Genomic DNA, 16,709 nt, shown 5'->3' with positions numbered 1-16,709 from the left:
TGCAACCTAAATAAAAATAAACTGTGACAGCTTGGGGTACATTATCACTTTAATAAACAAAAGTGTTGTGTTATTCCAATGTGTTTAGGCACTTGGTTTCCTAAATAATTTCACATCATCACATATATTTTTATGAGTATATGACGCTCTGAAGTCATAATAGGTTACATCCCCCCGCCATTATCTTTACGTCATCGTTTCTCCACGATACTGCACGCCGTAAAAAGATAGGTCTGTCGTAAATACCTCTCGTGTATAAGAACAAAAACTGGTCCTGATGAAGAGCTGATACAAGTCAATACGTCGAAAAGATAACCAGGAATGCAAAAGGCTCTCAGAAGTTATTTTATCTGATTACACCCTCCCGCCGAAAGGTTTAATTCTACATTTAATTCCTCCACCGAATGGCTTGGTTTCGCACGCAGAAGTCATCTGATGCCGTTCCAGCTATTTGTTTAACAGGAATAACACTTTGGCGTTTGGGATGGTAAACGATAAGGGGTAAGATCATATCGACTAGGAACATTTAATAACGTAATATAACTTCTTAGCCAGCTAGCAATCAATATTACTTTTACGTTATCTTTACAATGAACATTTACAATGAGCTAGCTAAAATGATCGATAAATGATCGATAGCTAAAAATTCCGTGTTGCAGAGTTGAGGCTAAAGCCAGATGCAAATCTTTTCCGTTAATTAAAATGTATTAAACTCGCTAACGTTGGCCAGCTAACTGCAGCATTGTTTGGCTAGTGTATGCAAGGTGAGCTTGCCAGCGACATTAGTTTCGTCACTAGCTAGTAAATCTGGTTAGTTTGACATGTTTCGACAGAGCCGTCCGTGAACAGCGGGTGTAGCACACGAGTGCTGCCCGTAATGACATTATGTCTGATGTTGGATACGTGGGTTCCGTCTGCTGGAATGACACTCATCGATTGCTAAATTGTCGTTGTGTCCGAAGCAGAATCTCGTTGGAAACCGGTGACCGAGCGACTGGAAACATCACGATAGCTAAGCATTGGACAACATTCTACACCATCGAGAAGGACGACAAACCATGAAAAATTGCGAATATCAACAAATAGATCCTAAGGCACTAGCGACACCATCGCCTGCACCGACTCCTTCGCGACCTTGCCTAGAGAAGAAACCCAAACGGCTCAAAAGAAAATGGGAAGTGTTTCCTGGGAAGAATCGTTTTTACTGTGATGGACGGATCATCGTCGCTCGTCAAAGCGGCGTACTTCCTCTGACACTGGGCCTTATCCTCGTTACTAGTGGACTGTTTTTTATATTCGAGTAAGTACAACGCAAATCCCAAGTCAGTGTATGTTGATATACTCACAATCTAGCACACTTCGCTTTTGCACAGCAGTGGGCAGAGTACAGAGTAGTTGTTGAAGTTCTTAACATTTTATTTTAAGGTCTTAAATGTGTAATTAATAATGTGTGGATACTTAATATGAACTAATTTATTAATTATTGCTCTCGTTTCCCAATAGACTCAACCACTGTCTTCAGTTAACCGATTCAGAAGCGACAAATCCTGGGTCTTACAGGGATGCATATTTAACCATGCTTGCATTCCACAGCTTTTGCCAACTTCTAGGTTTTTTTGTTTTGTTTCTTTTACTGCATTGACCCTGCGTTAAGCATCTTTAAAACTAGGTTGTGCTGGAGGGGATTTATTAGTGGTGTTCTGCTTGAGCGTTCCAGAATCACTGTTGTACTCATTGCTCATGTCTGTGTTTTTAGCTGCCCTTTTCTGGTTCAACACCTGACCAGCTGCATCCCGGTGATTGGCGGTGTCCTTTTTGTGTTTGTGGTCATCTCTCTTCTTCAGACCAGCTTTACCGACCCAGGCATTTTGCCAAGGGCAACGCCAGAAGAGGCTGCTGATATCGAGAAGCAGATTGGTGAGAGAACTTGCATGTGTGCGCGTTTGTGTTCTTTCATTAATTTGCGTTGTTTCATTAATTTTCATTAATTTGTTCATAGCAATCATTATACATAGACAGAGGGGGAGAGAGTGCAAGAGGTGTTCAAAATTGTGAAGTTCACAAGGTTTCCAGAGAAACAGGATGTTTCGGACAGAGCTCCTTCAAAATATTTGTGGTGGCTGTCTGGTATCAATCTGTAGTTGGTGCTCTTTTGCTAAGATGAAGTTGAGCTGCTCTGATATTGCTCGCGGTCCCTGGCTGTGCCACCTGGGTTTAATTGTGATAAAAATGAAAGGACATTTTATCCCAATCTCAGTGGATAGGACTAATGTAATGTCCTTTGTGGGCATGAAGCAGTGCTTGTGCCAGCTGCTTTATTGCTGGTATTTTTAAGATGGTACACTGTCTAAAAGCACTGAAGCCCCTATGTTTTCAGTGGCTCAGCAAGAGTGAACCCATTACAGTAATATTATAGCATTTAGGTTCTCATTCCCATAGGTTTAGATTCAGCGCAAGTGTGTTGTGCTCAGATGTGTTTGATGTGTAGATTAGTGAGGCAAAGTGATCTATCATACTTGTTTTGTATTTTGATTTATTCTTTTTTTAGTGTTTTCCAACAAAATGGTTCCCACCACATACATACATTAATACACATCCGCTTTCTCCATAAACTGAAAGGTAGGTTTGTTTCACATCTGTGAAAGCAATTCTTATTTAATAATCTGTGCTATTTCAGGCTGGTTCCATATGTAAATTTATGAATTTACATAAACGTGTGTTTCACCACATTTACATTTAGTTTACATTTGGTAAACACCTCCTTGATCTAAACTCTTGGGAGTTCCAAGCTTAACTTGCAGTATATATTGCATATACAATGTATAAAATTAGCCATCCCAAAATAAAGTAAATAGATTTATCTTAATTATAAATGACACAGATATTTGTACTGTAATATTTAAAAAGTACTGACATTCAAAATTAAATTATAATGTGGTGGTATTGTTATTTAGTTAAAGTGATTTTGCCTTTTATAGAGGAAAATATTCTGCGACATAAATAACTAACTGAAAATGCTATTTGCTGAAGTATTCAACACCAGTGGTGTGGCAGATCTGCGTTTACGCTGATGAAAGATATTGCCCTACTGAGGACACAGATGGCTTAATTGGCTTCCATCTGTGAATCATTAAAAAACTTCACCTCTTCTGGATAAAAGACGCCCTCCCCCCCTTATTCAAGTACCATTTATCAGTCTGAAATTCTGAAAGAAGGCTATAGACCAAAGACTCAGTGGCTTTCCAAGGAAATTGGAGAGAAAGTTAGGGATGCACAAAATGTGAAAAGGGTACAAAATAATATCCAAGTGTGTGGATGTCCCACTGAACACTGTTGGACACACTGTGAGGAAATGGAAGATGCATCAAGACGACCCAGGCACTGCCTAGACAAAACCGTTCCTCAAAACTCTGCATCAGAGCAAGAATGGAACTTATAAAGGTATAAGTCACAGAGGGGCCAACAAGCTCTTTGAATAACCTTCCCAGTTCATTGTGCAGATTGCAGTCAAGACGCATCAGTCAACATTATCGTAAGCTCTGCACATAACTGGCCTGTGCGGGAGCGTGGCTAGAAAGACGCCATAGCTGAAGAAAACCGTATCAGACCATCAGAGTTTTGACCAAGATTAAAAGCACTGCGTGGCACAGACAGCTCAGACCTCAGTAACCAACTTTTCCAGCAGTGAAGTATGTGGATGGCGCTGTCATACTGTTGGGATCATGTTATGGCCTTTTCACAGAAGGCATTGGGTATCTTTATTAACACTGAAGGATGGATGATGCAAAACATGGGAAGATACTGCAAGACAGCTTGCTATAGTCTGCTTAAAAAAAAACTAAAGTTTGGGACAAACTTCTTTCAGCAAGACAATGGTCTCAAGCACAAGGCCAAAGCAACACAGGAGTGTTCTACATTGGCCAAGTAAAAAGCCAGATCTTAATCCAATCAAGCATCTGTGGAAACCATTCTGAACAACTTGGAGCAAATCTGCCTGAAGAAACAAGGAAAACAGTCACTCCCAATCAGTGTGCAAATCTGGAAGAAATTTGCTCCAACAGACATAAAGGTGCTTCTGCCAAGATTGGGTCTAAAGAATTTGAGTACAATTATGCATGCAGTTTTTTTCACTGATCTACTGACAAATATTGGCTTACAAAATGGAATTTAAGAGCACATATAAGTTTATGATAAAATCCTTGCTGGCTACACCTGTAAATTGCATTCAACCTGATCACTTTTATGGGGGCTGAATTCAAAGCATGTCCATGCTTTGAATTCCCAAACCCTAAATTACTTAAGATTCTCGATTACAGTTTAGTTGTAATAGTGCATGAGGTGAAAATCACAATTTTGTTGAAGTTTGCAGGACGATACCCCGACTTATGTAGCTGTGAATAGCTTGTTTCCCTTTATCATGCTCTCTGGTGTTTGGTCACACAGATAATCCCATCAACTCTTCCTCCTCCTACCGCCCTCCTCCTCGCACCAAGGAGGTCGTCATCAACGAGCAGGTGGTAAAGCTGAAGTACTGCTTCACCTGTAAAATCTTCCGCCCACCTCGCACCTCCCACTGCAGTCTGTGTGACAACTGTGTGGGTGAGTACCGGGGACATGGGCATGACTCCGGCTCTGCAGGGAGGGGGGCATGACTCCGGCTCTGCAGGGAGGGGGGCATGACTCCGGCTCTGCAGGGAGGGGGGCATGACTCCGGCTCTGCAGGGAGGGGGGCATGACTCCGGCTCTGCAGGGAGGGGCTATTTCCTCACTCATCATTACTGTTGTCCTCCAGGGACTCATTCACGTCAGGTTTATGTTCGTGGGGGCCGCAGAAGGCCATAACTTGCAGGCTCCATATTGGTCTGCATCTCTGCAGCTGTGCATCCATGATGAATGTTATGCTGAAGACAAATGAGAAAGGTGGCTTTTAGGTTCCGTGAATTAAGGAACTCGTACTGTACGTCATTCAGCTTGTTTTTTTGTTTTCATTTATCTTTGCCCAGTGTTAGCTGTTATATCAGTGCTCTGTCTTAACATGCTCGTATGTGCACCAAGGAATCCGTCTTGACAAGCCCTTGTGCTTTTTGCGTTCCTTCAGAGCGGTTTGATCACCATTGCCCCTGGGTTGGAAACTGCGTGGGAAAGCGAAACTACCGCTTCTTCTACATGTTCATCGTCTCGCTGTCCTTCCACACCGCCTTCATCTTTGGCTGCGTGACCACGCACCTGGCTCTGAGTATGTAGGCTACTCCAGACCCTATGCCCCTCATCACCTGCACTGGGGTGCCTCCTTTGTGCTGACCTGAGTAGCGTTGTCATTGTGCTCTTACAGTAGATAATCACAGATACTTTCTGTGTGGTCTGAAAAAAAAACAAGATAGTGGGAAGTTAGAAAGGTTATTATAAATGAAGCTTTTACGAGGAGTTTCTCTGATTTTATATGTGATTTTAACCCAAATAATGTCGAGTGAAATCTTTTGGGTTGAGTGAAGTCTGCTGTGTTGGAAGGGAGAAAGCAAAAATGTGTAGCACGTAGAGTGAGAATGCTGACTTAAAATATGAAACCTATTAGAGTTTAAAGATGATTGTAACCCAGTCCGCAACAACCAGTAACAACGGGTCTTGTTCTGAAAAAGTTCGTTTTTTTCTTTTTTTCTCATCTAGAAGCAATAACCTCTCACACTAACTAGTTAAGTGACTTCACAGATGGTGCAGAATGACGATGATAATGATTTTTGTTATTTATTTACAGGATCACAAGGAGGAAATGGGCTGGTTTTTGCACTCCAGCAGAGCCCTGCCAGATATCCTTTTGCCCATAATTCTGTTTACCTTTTGTCTTCTGTTTGAATCCCTTTGTCAAAAATAGCTGATTGGCCTTTAGGTGTGACAGATATTTGGTGCACATGTTGTTGTTGTTTTATTTTTACTGGAAAGCTTTAAGTGCAAGACCTTTGATCTGTGTAGTTTCTTCATTAGTTTTATCCTTTACTCTTTTTTACTGCTTTAGAGCTAGTGGTTTGCTTCTTCTCAGTGTGGTCCATTTTGGGCCTCTCAGGCTTCCATACATACCTGGTTGCTGCTAATCTCACCACAAATGAGGATGTGAGTGGTGTTCATTAATATCTTTTAGCCCAACAATTGTGTGTACCTAAAGAGGTTGCGGAAGAAGTTCAGTTATATTAATTTTTGCCAATTTCCAGTGGTTACCTTGTCTAAAGCCTGCATTTTCTCTTCCAGATAAAAGGTTCGTGGTCAGGGAAAAGTGGGAATGAAGAAAGTGGGAATCCTTTTAGTTATAACAACATCTTCAAGAACTGCTGTTCAGTGCTCTGTGGGCCCATGCCTCCCAGGTGAGTGTGGGATGCAGCATTCACTGCGTCATTTACTTGCACAACATCCTCTGATCAGTGTGAATAAACACATTAGATACATGGTGTGATACAACTTGCTGCCACTTCTCCATGGAGTTGTTTTGAGTACATTTTGTCTTGGTGGTGGTTCAACAATCTTTCAGCTTTCGAACTGCATCATCGAAGAATGGGAGTTTCTATTTTCCACCGTCACGGACGAATTATACTTCCTACCCAACCCAGGAGCCTCAGACGTAGGAAGCTACTGCTGTGGCGCCATGCTGCTGCTACATTCCAATACTGTTTTACCCTCTGGCCTTTGGCATGTCTTGCCTGCGATGATGTGATCTTTTCTTTGCGCAGTTGGTGTTGGACTGACAGAACTCTGCTTTTTGGTAGCCTCATCATTGTTTAGGAAGGAGCAGCTCATTTTTATACTTCAATGTTTTGATCCTTGAGTGATCATGTATGCTGGTGGGATTAGACTTATTGGTTTCATCTGGGTGTTGGTGCTCAATGGCTTCTAGGCCTTGTCTTGACTCCAAGGTGTATGGCTTTTGCAAGGTGTTTGCAGTTGTATGATTCCCTAGATACATTAACAGCTTGTTTTACCACCTGAACTCACCACACTCTGCTATGCCCTCTATCTGGTCCAGTAGGATGAAAGGATGTTGGAACTTTACAGCTGCTCATCTTGGGATAAATTTCAGCTGCCTGAAACATCTCGCTATAGACCTTTGGTACTATGAACAGAGCACACAGCGTTTGGGCTGTCGTTCTATTTTCTCAGTATGTTATAAATAATGCAACCATTAATCCGAAATTACACCCTGACTTTATAACTGAACTTTATGAATGACTGACTTAATTTTCTTCAACATCTTTTGATGTATTGCGATCTCAGAACTGTACTTGAATTATGTTAACTCGGTATGCTGATTTCCCTACAACAGTCTTCAGGAACACAAAGTAGATCCGGTTTGCTCATTTGGCCTTAATAATGATAGTGTTGTTGGTTCTAAGATTGGTATCTCGGATCATCTGTTTTAGTTTTAGGTTTCCTTTGCTGAAATCTAAGATGATAACCTATCATAGTTTTAAATCAGTTGATCTTCAGTATTTTTTCTGCTTTGATGCAAGCTTCTTTTTATTCTGGTAAAATTAATTTATGCTGTCCAAAAGAGATCTCAAATCACAACTACACTTTCTCTAAAGATCTTGATGCATGATTGTTCCCCTTTGATGACCCGGTTTGGCTGCCTTCACGTTACTGGCCCTGGAACACTCCTGAGGTCTGGGCCTTGAAGGCCACAGGCCATTGCCTTGAGTGACTGTTTAAAAAAAACTGCCCTTACTGTTCAGTACATGGCATACAATGAACACTTTAGTATATAGGACTTCAAATAATGCTGGTCATTACATGTGATCATGTAATGACCACATTACATTTCTTCCATAATTCTAGTAGGCCTGATCAATTTTTCAGTACAGTAAACATGCATCTACAATTTCTGCCTTCACTGAGCTATGTGAAGCATTTATTCATTTTTTCTATAATGAAACTAATTCTATTTATAACCTTTTTAATTAGTCAGAAAATCTGTATGACTTCGTACTAGAGGAATTTCTCTTTGAACACCATGTTCTTTTTTTTTTTTTTTTTTTTTTTTTTTAAATCACTTCACTCCAACCACTATGTCCAGTGTCTGAGTTAAGAAATGTCAGTTTACCACATGCCAGCTGGACCACACTCCTACTCCTTTACTTATTGTCTCTCAAATATCTCTGGATCTATTTCGCATTTGGTTAATAAATGCTTGCCATGAATTGTCCTGTCATAATTAAAAGTTGCTGCAGTCCTAAAAAAAATCAGGCCATTTAAAATATTTCAGACAAATTTCTAATTCCATTTTATTGCTAAATTGCTGAGAAGTTGTTTACTCAGTTATAGACTAGTTTCCTTGTCGTATCTGTTCTAGTCTGGTTTTCAAGCATGTCATAGGATAGACAGCTCTACTATTCTATTCTATATACTACTATTATTATTATTATTATTATACTACATATTCTGTATCAGTGATCAATTAGTATTCTACTTCTTGTAGAGCTTAGCTCTGCTTTTGATGCAGTTTCTCATGATGTATTTATTGCTCATCTTTCTGTTATTGGTATTTCAGGTTTGTCTTAATTTCTTGGCTTAATTGCTACCTCACCGATGGACAACAGTTAATCACTATTAAACAGTGTTAATCCTCTATTACTTATGTTCTCATGGTATTCCCCAAGGTTCTGTTCTTGGCCCACTCCTTTTCATAATTTACATGCTCCCACATGGACATATATAAATAAATAACAAATTTATATATATATATATATATATATATATATATATATATATATATATATATATATATATATATATATATATATATATATAAATAATTTGCATGGATTTCTTTTTCACTTTTCATTCTGATGATACATCGATTTATTTCCCTTGCCTCTTCCCCTCTGTATATACAAGTAATATCCAGACTGAAGTTCTAATCATTGCTCCTGAAGCTTGTGTAGCACCCACTCTAATGTAATTTTTGACTGTCATCTATTGAGTGCAAGTAAAACCCTCACATGTCCATAATCTTGGAGCCAAATTTGATTCCTATTTAACATTTGAATACTATATTGGCTCACTGTCTTTTACCACCTCTGTAAGATTTCCACACTCTGCCCTATTCTTAGTAATAATGATACCAAAATGCTGGTTCATGCTTTTATTAACTCTTGTCTAGGTTACTGTACAGCTCTTATTCTGGTCTCCTAGTTAAGCTCCTTGCTAAAGTTCAGTAAGTCCGAAATCACACCTGCCCATATCATACCTGTTCCTTATAAACGACGCTGGTCACTTGTCCACTACCGTATTAAATCTAAATTACTCCTTTTTAAAGCTTTAGGTGGACTTGCTCCTTCATACATCGATGAATGTCTTCATCCCTATGCTCCAGGCATGGGGACATACTCAGTGCGTTAACGTTTGGCATGGGGAAAGCCTCTCCTCTTCATATCAGTGTCTGTGGGCTTACAGGGCTGACCTAGAATGTCTAAACAGTTGTGTGTCTGATTTATTGTCTTATAGACTTGTTTGTCTTCATTTCTGGGTGCTCGTGAGACATGATGTAAAATTATGTATGATTTGCTGTAAAGTTAGATATTTTTCATGTTTGGTCCCAGGTTCAGATGAATCCTACCCGCTGTCTTTTTTTTTGGTAGCTCACTATAGGCTCTGGTTTACACTGAGCAGTTGGTGTGATTTGGAAGTCAGGTTACTCTAGTTCAGAGCCAGAATGTGCATTTCACGCCCGTAAATGTCTTCATTTGGTGGTAGAGCATTCAGTGTAATGACTTCCTCAGAGTCTTTGTGACATTTACTTCTCTTAATTTTCAAAACAAATTTTCTCTCTTTAAAACTTAATCCTGATTATGATTCTGTTTAGTTTTATGTTTTGTGTTGTGAGAAAAGGTGCTGTATATAGGTGTGCTGTGTGCAAGCTAAGCAGGTATAACGATGCTCCAGTTGCCCCTCGCCTGGTCTTCATGCATTTGATTTGGTGAAGCAGCTGTTGCTGGGTCAGATGCATGTGGTGTGAAATATCTTGCTTTTCAGCACATTTGCTGAATCAAAATGCAGTTAATTATGCTTGTGTCGATTTTCACCTTAATTTGACTTGAGATGACATGATTAAGGGACAAACATGATATTTGCAGTGATCCGAGTATAGTCGTAATCTGATTTCTGATCAAATTTATAATGTACATGTTAATATTAATTACTAATTGATTTACTTATTGAATGATATGATTTGTACTAAATACAAAACAGATATACAACTATCTGTGCAATGCAGTCAGTGATGTCCATCGATGGTGCCAAGTTATTACCATCAAATTCAAGTTGGGGTAGCTGAGCCTTCACAGTGTAGAAAAATTTTGGCTTGACAAGGTCACCCTCTCCTTGACACATTTTCTAGCCACACTGACAGGAAATCCTGTGTGATGACCATTTTCCTTTTTTTTTTTTTTTTTTTTTTTTTCTGTTGCAGTTTGATTGACCGAAGAGGCTTCGTGCCCACGGAAGATGAGGTCCGGGCCATCCCCGCGGAGATGGAGCTTCCCTCTATCAAAACTGACATCAATATGGTAGGACGCGGCCCCACATCAGGGCACGCCCCCCCTCCCTTCCTTCCCCCCAACCCTTGAGCGAGACACCCCTCCCTTTCAGAGGTCCCCTCCTGCCTGATTGCCACCACGTATGCTCCACGTCCGCACTGGATCACCCATAGGAATGTACTGTGTTGCGTTAAGGTTTGGCGTGGGGAATGCCTCTCCTCTCCATATCGGTGTCCGTGCCACTGCTCGTAGGGCTGAACTGGAATGCCTAAACAGTTGTGTGTCTGATTTATTGTCTTGTATATTTGTGTCTCTTCATTTCTGGGTCTTCATATTTGTGTCTCTTCATTTCTTGTGAGACATGATGTATAATTATGTATGATTTGCTGTAAAGGTAGATATTTTTCATGCCCTACCCATTTTTGGAGCACACTATGAGCTCTGGTTTACACTGAGCGGTTTGTGTGATTGAAAGTGTACTTCACGCCCATAAATGTCTTCTCAGAAAGGGCAGGGGAAGTGAAACCTTGAGCTTGAGCAGCTGTTGCGGTACTTTCATTCCCGTAAAAGGGAGAACTGAAAGCTTGGACGTGTTTTGTCAGCTGTTCGATATCTCAGATTTGATCTTTGTACTACTCATACATGGTCTGAAAATGACCTACTAGCTTGACTTGCCCAATGTTCCAGTGTATAATTAGTATATTTTTATAATATATCAGAATGTTTACATGCCAGCTCAGGGGGTTTGTGTGGGTGTGTTAGTCTACTGCTTTTGCATTAGGTTTGTGTGATACTGTTCCACTGTTCAGTAAGGGACAGTTAAATGTAGAGCAGTATTGTTTGATTTGTTAACTGAGGGGGAAAAAAGTGTTTACAGTCCAGAACCATCAGGAGGCTTCTCTTTAGCCCGATGAACCTCAGAACCTTTGCACTATGGAGATGCTGGCCTTGTCCACAGTGAGCCACACAGACTCTGCTGCTTCCTGTAAGCGGCTTCTCCTCGTCTGTATGCGTTTTCTGCCTCACACGTAACAGAGGGTAGCCATGTTGAAACCACGAGCAAGGAACTCTACTCACCACTCCCTGCGGATTATGGCTTCTCTCATTCAGATTCAAGCCCTGCATTCAAGCCGAGTTGTTAAGCGTTTGTCTACTAAACTAATTAAGGTCTTATTTGTGGCCTCATTGATGTGCTTTTATGCTGGAGGGTTCCACACAGGAGTCTTATCTAACAAGTGTGTATGTGAACGTGAGAGAGAGTGAGAGAATCTGAAAGAATTTCTGTGTAATTATTATACATGTGCACATTATATATATATATATACATATATTTTAATTTTAAATAAACTCTTGTTAATACACAAAGGTGTTTGTGCAGATTTGTCCAGTATGGTCCCTGGTATTGAACTGAATAATTTTATTATTAGTGCTTAGTCTTGTAATGATCTGAAAGTGTTATGGTTGTGTGTGTGCACATGTTTGTATGTATGAGAGAAATGTTTGTTTAAAAAAAGAGCCCTCTGATACAGCTGTCCATTAGTCTCCTTTGCCCTTTAGTTCATGTGCTCTTGAGCCATCCTGCAGTAATGTCCATGTGTGTATACCCAGGAGGGTGACTGCCTGGATTTTGCACTGTCCTTTGCCAGTTGATGATTCTGTGGATATCGCCAGTGCGGCCTGGGGAGGTTGGTAAGACTTAGCTTTTCCCCGCTGGTGAGCTAGACTTGGCCTGGCCCTGGGCCTGGGCCTAGGTTTGGGTTTGGCCCGGGCTTGGCTTGGCCTGGGTCTGGACTTGGTCTGGTATAGGTTTGGTCTGGGCTTGGCCTGCATGCTGCCTGGCTGCACAGGGCCACCTGTTGCACTAAAACCACAGTGTGCCTATTCTCACACTGAGGGGGTTTATCATGTCACACCATCAGGATTCCCTCAGATCTGCCCTTCCTGTTACACTAAAGTGTGTGTGTGTGTGTGTGTGTGTGTGTGTGAGAGAGACACTACCTCCTGCGCAGTATATCATTAGTGTCTGACATACAAATCAAAAGACTTTGCCAGTATGTATTTCTTCCTTCAAATTGTATTCAGTTGGCCAAATAACTAGCTTTTTTGTTAGAATGCCTAAGGATTTATTACAAGAGCTGGTGTTATTGCTTAAATAGGCATTTCTTTATATACTGTCCTTTTGAGTTCTGTTATGCTTCAACAAAAGGAGACCCCCTTCATGTGATGGAGAAGCCACAAGTCCTGATGTAATGGCATCCTAAAGAGTGAATGTGCCTGACCCTTTACCTCCATACTGTCATCATCTCACCTGCATGACGCCTCTCTGCCTGACACTTGCCCCTCGCTTACCTGATGTGCTTGTGGCTGAGTTTGTCATTTATTTTCACCTCTTTGTCCATTTCAGACAGCTTGTCTTAACTGTCTTCCTTTTGGTTTTTCTGTCTCTTCCTCTGTCCCATCCACCACCCATTGGCCCCCATCTTTACATTTTCCCTTAACTTTCTGCCTTTTCTTTAATTTCCCATCTCCTTTCTTCTATCTTTCTTTCATCCCTACTGCCAGCGTACCCAGGGCACTAAAGGCCTGTCAGAGATGGCTACTCACTCTCTTCACCCGTCCAGCACCTCCCCTCAGGCCATACCCCCAGCCCTGGACACCCCACGCACCGTGGCTCCCTCCGCCACTCCAGGGCGGCCTAAGGCCTCCAGGGGGCGGCAGCTGGGCTCTTCGTCCCACAGGCATCACTCTCAGCACAAGAGCAAAGTGAAAAGGACCACCCCTCAGGCCCCCCACCCGGACCCCACCTCCAGCTCTCCTGTCTCCGCAGCCCCAAAGCGTGGCCACGGCTCGAGGAGCCACAAGGACCCGGAGCGCCGAGAGCCCAAGTTCTCACCTCTGCACTGATCACACCTCACGCCGCCTGCAGACCAAATGGAGCAGGAAGGCGGGTGTTCCACCCAGCACACATGCGGACGGAGGACGTGCGCTCTCTCGATCGATCGATCTGGATCTGCTAGTTTTCTTTCTCTGTGGATTGGCTATGCATTAGACTGACTGACTAGCAATGTTTCAGAAAACCTGCTTTTAAGAGTTTTCACACTGAGCCCCAGTGTGAAAAGGCAGAACGAAAGCACATGCACAGCCTGGTCAGGGCAGGTGCTACAGGATATGACGTGAGGACATGTATTTCTGTCCATCAGTTTGTGCACTGGACAGTTCATTTCATGGAGCTCTAGTACCAGATCCTAAACATCACATCCTCCATTGGAGCGTGTGACAATACAACTGTGGATCCACAGACTAAACAGCAATAATTTTACAAGGAATATTTGTGTTCTGTATTTTGAATGAGCTCTGGGATCCATTTATCTGGCCTTTGTGGGTATGTCTGTGCTATACTGGTCAGGCCTGAGTGAGCCACAGTCTACTTTATGCAATTAATAGTGCATGTTTTGGAAATGTAGTTCATGCTTCATTCGTCACTAGTCATGATTTAAATAAAGTGACCTGTAAGTATAGCTAGTGTCCTTAGTTTCCTGTAGAGTTAGACTTGAAATAGAACAACTTTCTCATTTGCCTGAGTTTTATAAAAGGACAAGAAAGATGTATTACCATACAGTAATTCAAGGGATACTGGAAGATCCAGTGTATTTTGTGTGATATTTCAGGTACCAGGAATGTGCATTGCTGTTTATTTTTGTATTATTGGGTGATATTTGAGGCTGATTTTATCATCTTCATCTTCATCATCATCATCATCATGACTGGTGTATTTGTTCTTATGGCAACCCCAAGGCTGTAAAAAGTAGACCTTGATTTTTAATGGATCCCCACTGTCTTTTGGTAATTGATTAATTAGCAGTATGTAGCAATACATCCCTGATATGTTAATGGTTTATCATAAATTTGACAAACTTGTCAGTGTGGATGGGGTATGAATATCCAGGTCATCTTTTAATATGCAAATGAAAAATGAAATATTGATGCAGGAAGTTGATGTTTACCCACTTTTCCTCAAGACGTTTGCAATGTTTGCACAAATAAATATGAAAAGCGAACACGGTGGCGTGATTTTGGTGTACATGTGTGTGTACCTGCCTAGCCTTACAAGGTGTCTCACTAACAGGTTCATATTATGTATTAGACTTGTGAAGCTATTTTGTAAAGCTGTTCCTTTTCTTTTTTCCCCCCCATGTGTGTGTTCTGTTTTTTTCCTAAGTGCAAATCTTTCAATGGACCTAAAGCCACAATCAGGGTTTTTTTTAAGAACAAAAACGTTTTGCCAAGGAGTGAGTCAGGGGCCCTTCATATACAGCACTGAATGCAAGTACTGTGACCTGATTTATATTTAAACCGCAGCAATTCATCTTTATTGGTATTAAACTACAGACTTGCATGTCTATATTCTGCCCGATAAGGGTAACAATAGATGTAAAATAGTCAGAACGTTCTGACTGACTAACAAAAGCATCTGTATCTTCGCTGGTTGCGGCTTTAAGGTTCATTCTGTGTATGTGCGCGTGCACACATGGGTACGTGTTCTCTGTATGAGATTCCACAAGGGCTTGCAAAGTCAACTTGAACGTGACTTTAAACACAAAAAATAAAAAGAAATGTGAAATATCTTAGTGTCATATCTTAAAGGCTTCACTTGTCTTATCAGCTGTTGAGATTCACCTGGGTTAAGAGTTTGTCTACTGAAGCAGGCTCAGATCTTAGCTTGCTAAAGTTGGCATAATTACTAAGAAACTAAAACAGTCTCTTATTACTGACTTTAATTTACAATTACATGTACTTGTACTAATTCCTAAGATGATTTTATAGTCACTAACGGTTTGCCTTTGTAGTTCTGCCACTAGATGGCAATAGTTACTTCCAAAACAGCATGTCAGTTTCAGCTCAGTGCAGTGCAGAAAGCTGATGGTTGTGTCGTCTGGCAGTTCTGAAGTAGAGTAGTGTGTGTGTATGTGTATATATCTATCTATCTATCTATCTATATATCTATATATATATATGTATATACATATATATATATATAAAATGTGTGTGTATATCTATATCTATATAGATATAGATATATATAAAATATGTGTGTGTGTATATCTATATCTATATAGATATATATATATAAAGTGTGTGTGTGTGTGTGTATATCTATATAGATATATATATAGATATATGTGTGTGTGTGTGTATGTAAAATTATACACACGTTTTTCCTCACTCACCATCCTCTGGGCCAATTCTTTTTCCTCCTCCAGAGGCCTGGGAGCTTAAAAGGTACTACAAAGAATCTTAGCTGTTCCCAGGACTGCACTCTTCCGGACAGAGATCTGGGATGTTGTTCCTGGGATGTGCTGGAGCCATTCTCCCAGTTTAGGCATCACAGTTTAGTGCTCCGATCACCACAGGAACCACTGTTGCCTTCACCTTCCAGAGGACTGTTGTAATAAAATATTGTATTTTTGTATATTGTAATGAGAAGCACTTTGATTGCTCAGCTGATGAAGGACTTCTTTCCAAATTTATTTTCTCTGGAAAGTTGTGCTTCGCTACAATTTTAAATATCTCCACACCTCTTTGTACAGTACTGTAGTTACTTTGCATTTGTATATAATTCATAGAAATTTGGAGGAAAATATCAAGCCAGAGCAACAAGTGAAGCTGACAACTCTAACTGAGATTGTGCACATTGACTTCAGCTGGTGACCGTGTTGCGAAGCCTGTAGGTAGCGCTGGTCTAAATGTTGCCCAAATGCCCACATTTTCTCATTGTCTGTGGCCACATAAATCACTTTGGCATTTGTGATGTTCTTCTGAGCCTCCTGTGCCCTGCCCAGTAGAGGGAGAGGGATTGTTGGGGCCTGGCTCTCGCCTCCAACTCCAAGGCACATAAACCATCATGGAGCAAAAAGGCCTCTGGAGACTTTCATGAGTTCCTTTGGGAAAGAAAACATAAATTAAGTGACCATTTTTATGGAGTGTGCTGCAGAGAGATGGGTGACCTTGTGCCGGGAGGGTGATTCCCACATCCAGGCCACCGGGGACGGGATTTTTCCAGGAGAGCGAGCTCTGGATCACAGCTCTGCATTTCAATTTGCTCCGTTCCCTTCATCCATACTCACCATAGCGGCCTGGGAGGCAGCAGCATTCCAGACATGCTGGGAAAAGCATTCCAAATTCACCTGTTTG

At 41.1% G+C, this 16,709-nt stretch overlaps 1 protein-coding gene and 1 long non-coding RNA gene across 6 annotated transcripts in view; one reads left to right on the top strand and one right to left on the bottom strand.

Moving 5' to 3' along the window:
• Positions 1-221: 221 nt before the first annotated feature.
• zdhhc18b (zinc finger DHHC-type palmitoyltransferase 18b) overlaps positions 222-16,709 on the top strand; it is a 20,829-nt gene continuing 4,341 nt past the window's right edge. Inside the window, exons 1-11 of one of the 5 annotated variants that reach the window (XM_035525475.1) lie at positions 222-501; positions 966-1,300; positions 1,757-1,917; positions 4,444-4,599; positions 5,099-5,236; positions 5,753-5,804; positions 6,003-6,105; positions 6,241-6,353; positions 10,451-10,547; positions 12,126-12,202; positions 13,080-13,167. In XM_035525475.1, the coding sequence (XP_035381368.1) occupies positions 1,059-1,300; positions 1,757-1,917; positions 4,444-4,599; positions 5,099-5,236; positions 5,753-5,804; positions 6,003-6,105; positions 6,241-6,353; positions 10,451-10,547; positions 12,126-12,167 (1,104 nt within the window). In that variant the 5' untranslated portion in view covers positions 222-501; positions 966-1,058 and the 3' untranslated portion in view covers positions 12,168-12,202; positions 13,080-13,167. Of the gene's footprint in view, positions 502-965; positions 1,301-1,756; positions 1,918-4,443; positions 4,600-5,098; positions 5,237-5,752; positions 5,805-6,002; positions 6,106-6,240; positions 6,354-10,450; positions 10,548-12,125; positions 14,576-16,709 lie in introns of those variants that run through there. The other 4 variants (XM_035525476.1, XM_027020713.2, XM_035525474.1 and 1 more) reach the window with 4 other exon arrangements.
• The window catches only part of LOC118241230, a 15,016-nt gene continuing 14,279 nt past the window's right edge, over positions 15,973-16,709 (bottom strand). Inside the window, exon 4 of the long non-coding RNA XR_004775907.1 lies at positions 15,973-16,456. This is a non-coding gene — a long non-coding RNA (uncharacterized LOC118241230). The remainder of the gene's footprint in view (positions 16,457-16,709) is intronic.

This window comes from Electrophorus electricus, chromosome 4 (genome assembly GCF_013358815.1).
Source record: "Electrophorus electricus isolate fEleEle1 chromosome 4, fEleEle1.pri, whole genome shotgun sequence".
NCBI lineage: Eukaryota > Metazoa > Chordata > Actinopteri > Gymnotiformes > Gymnotidae > Electrophorus > Electrophorus electricus.
The sequence above is the reverse complement of the archived record's forward strand: the minus strand, read 5'-3'. Positions and strand labels throughout refer to the sequence as shown.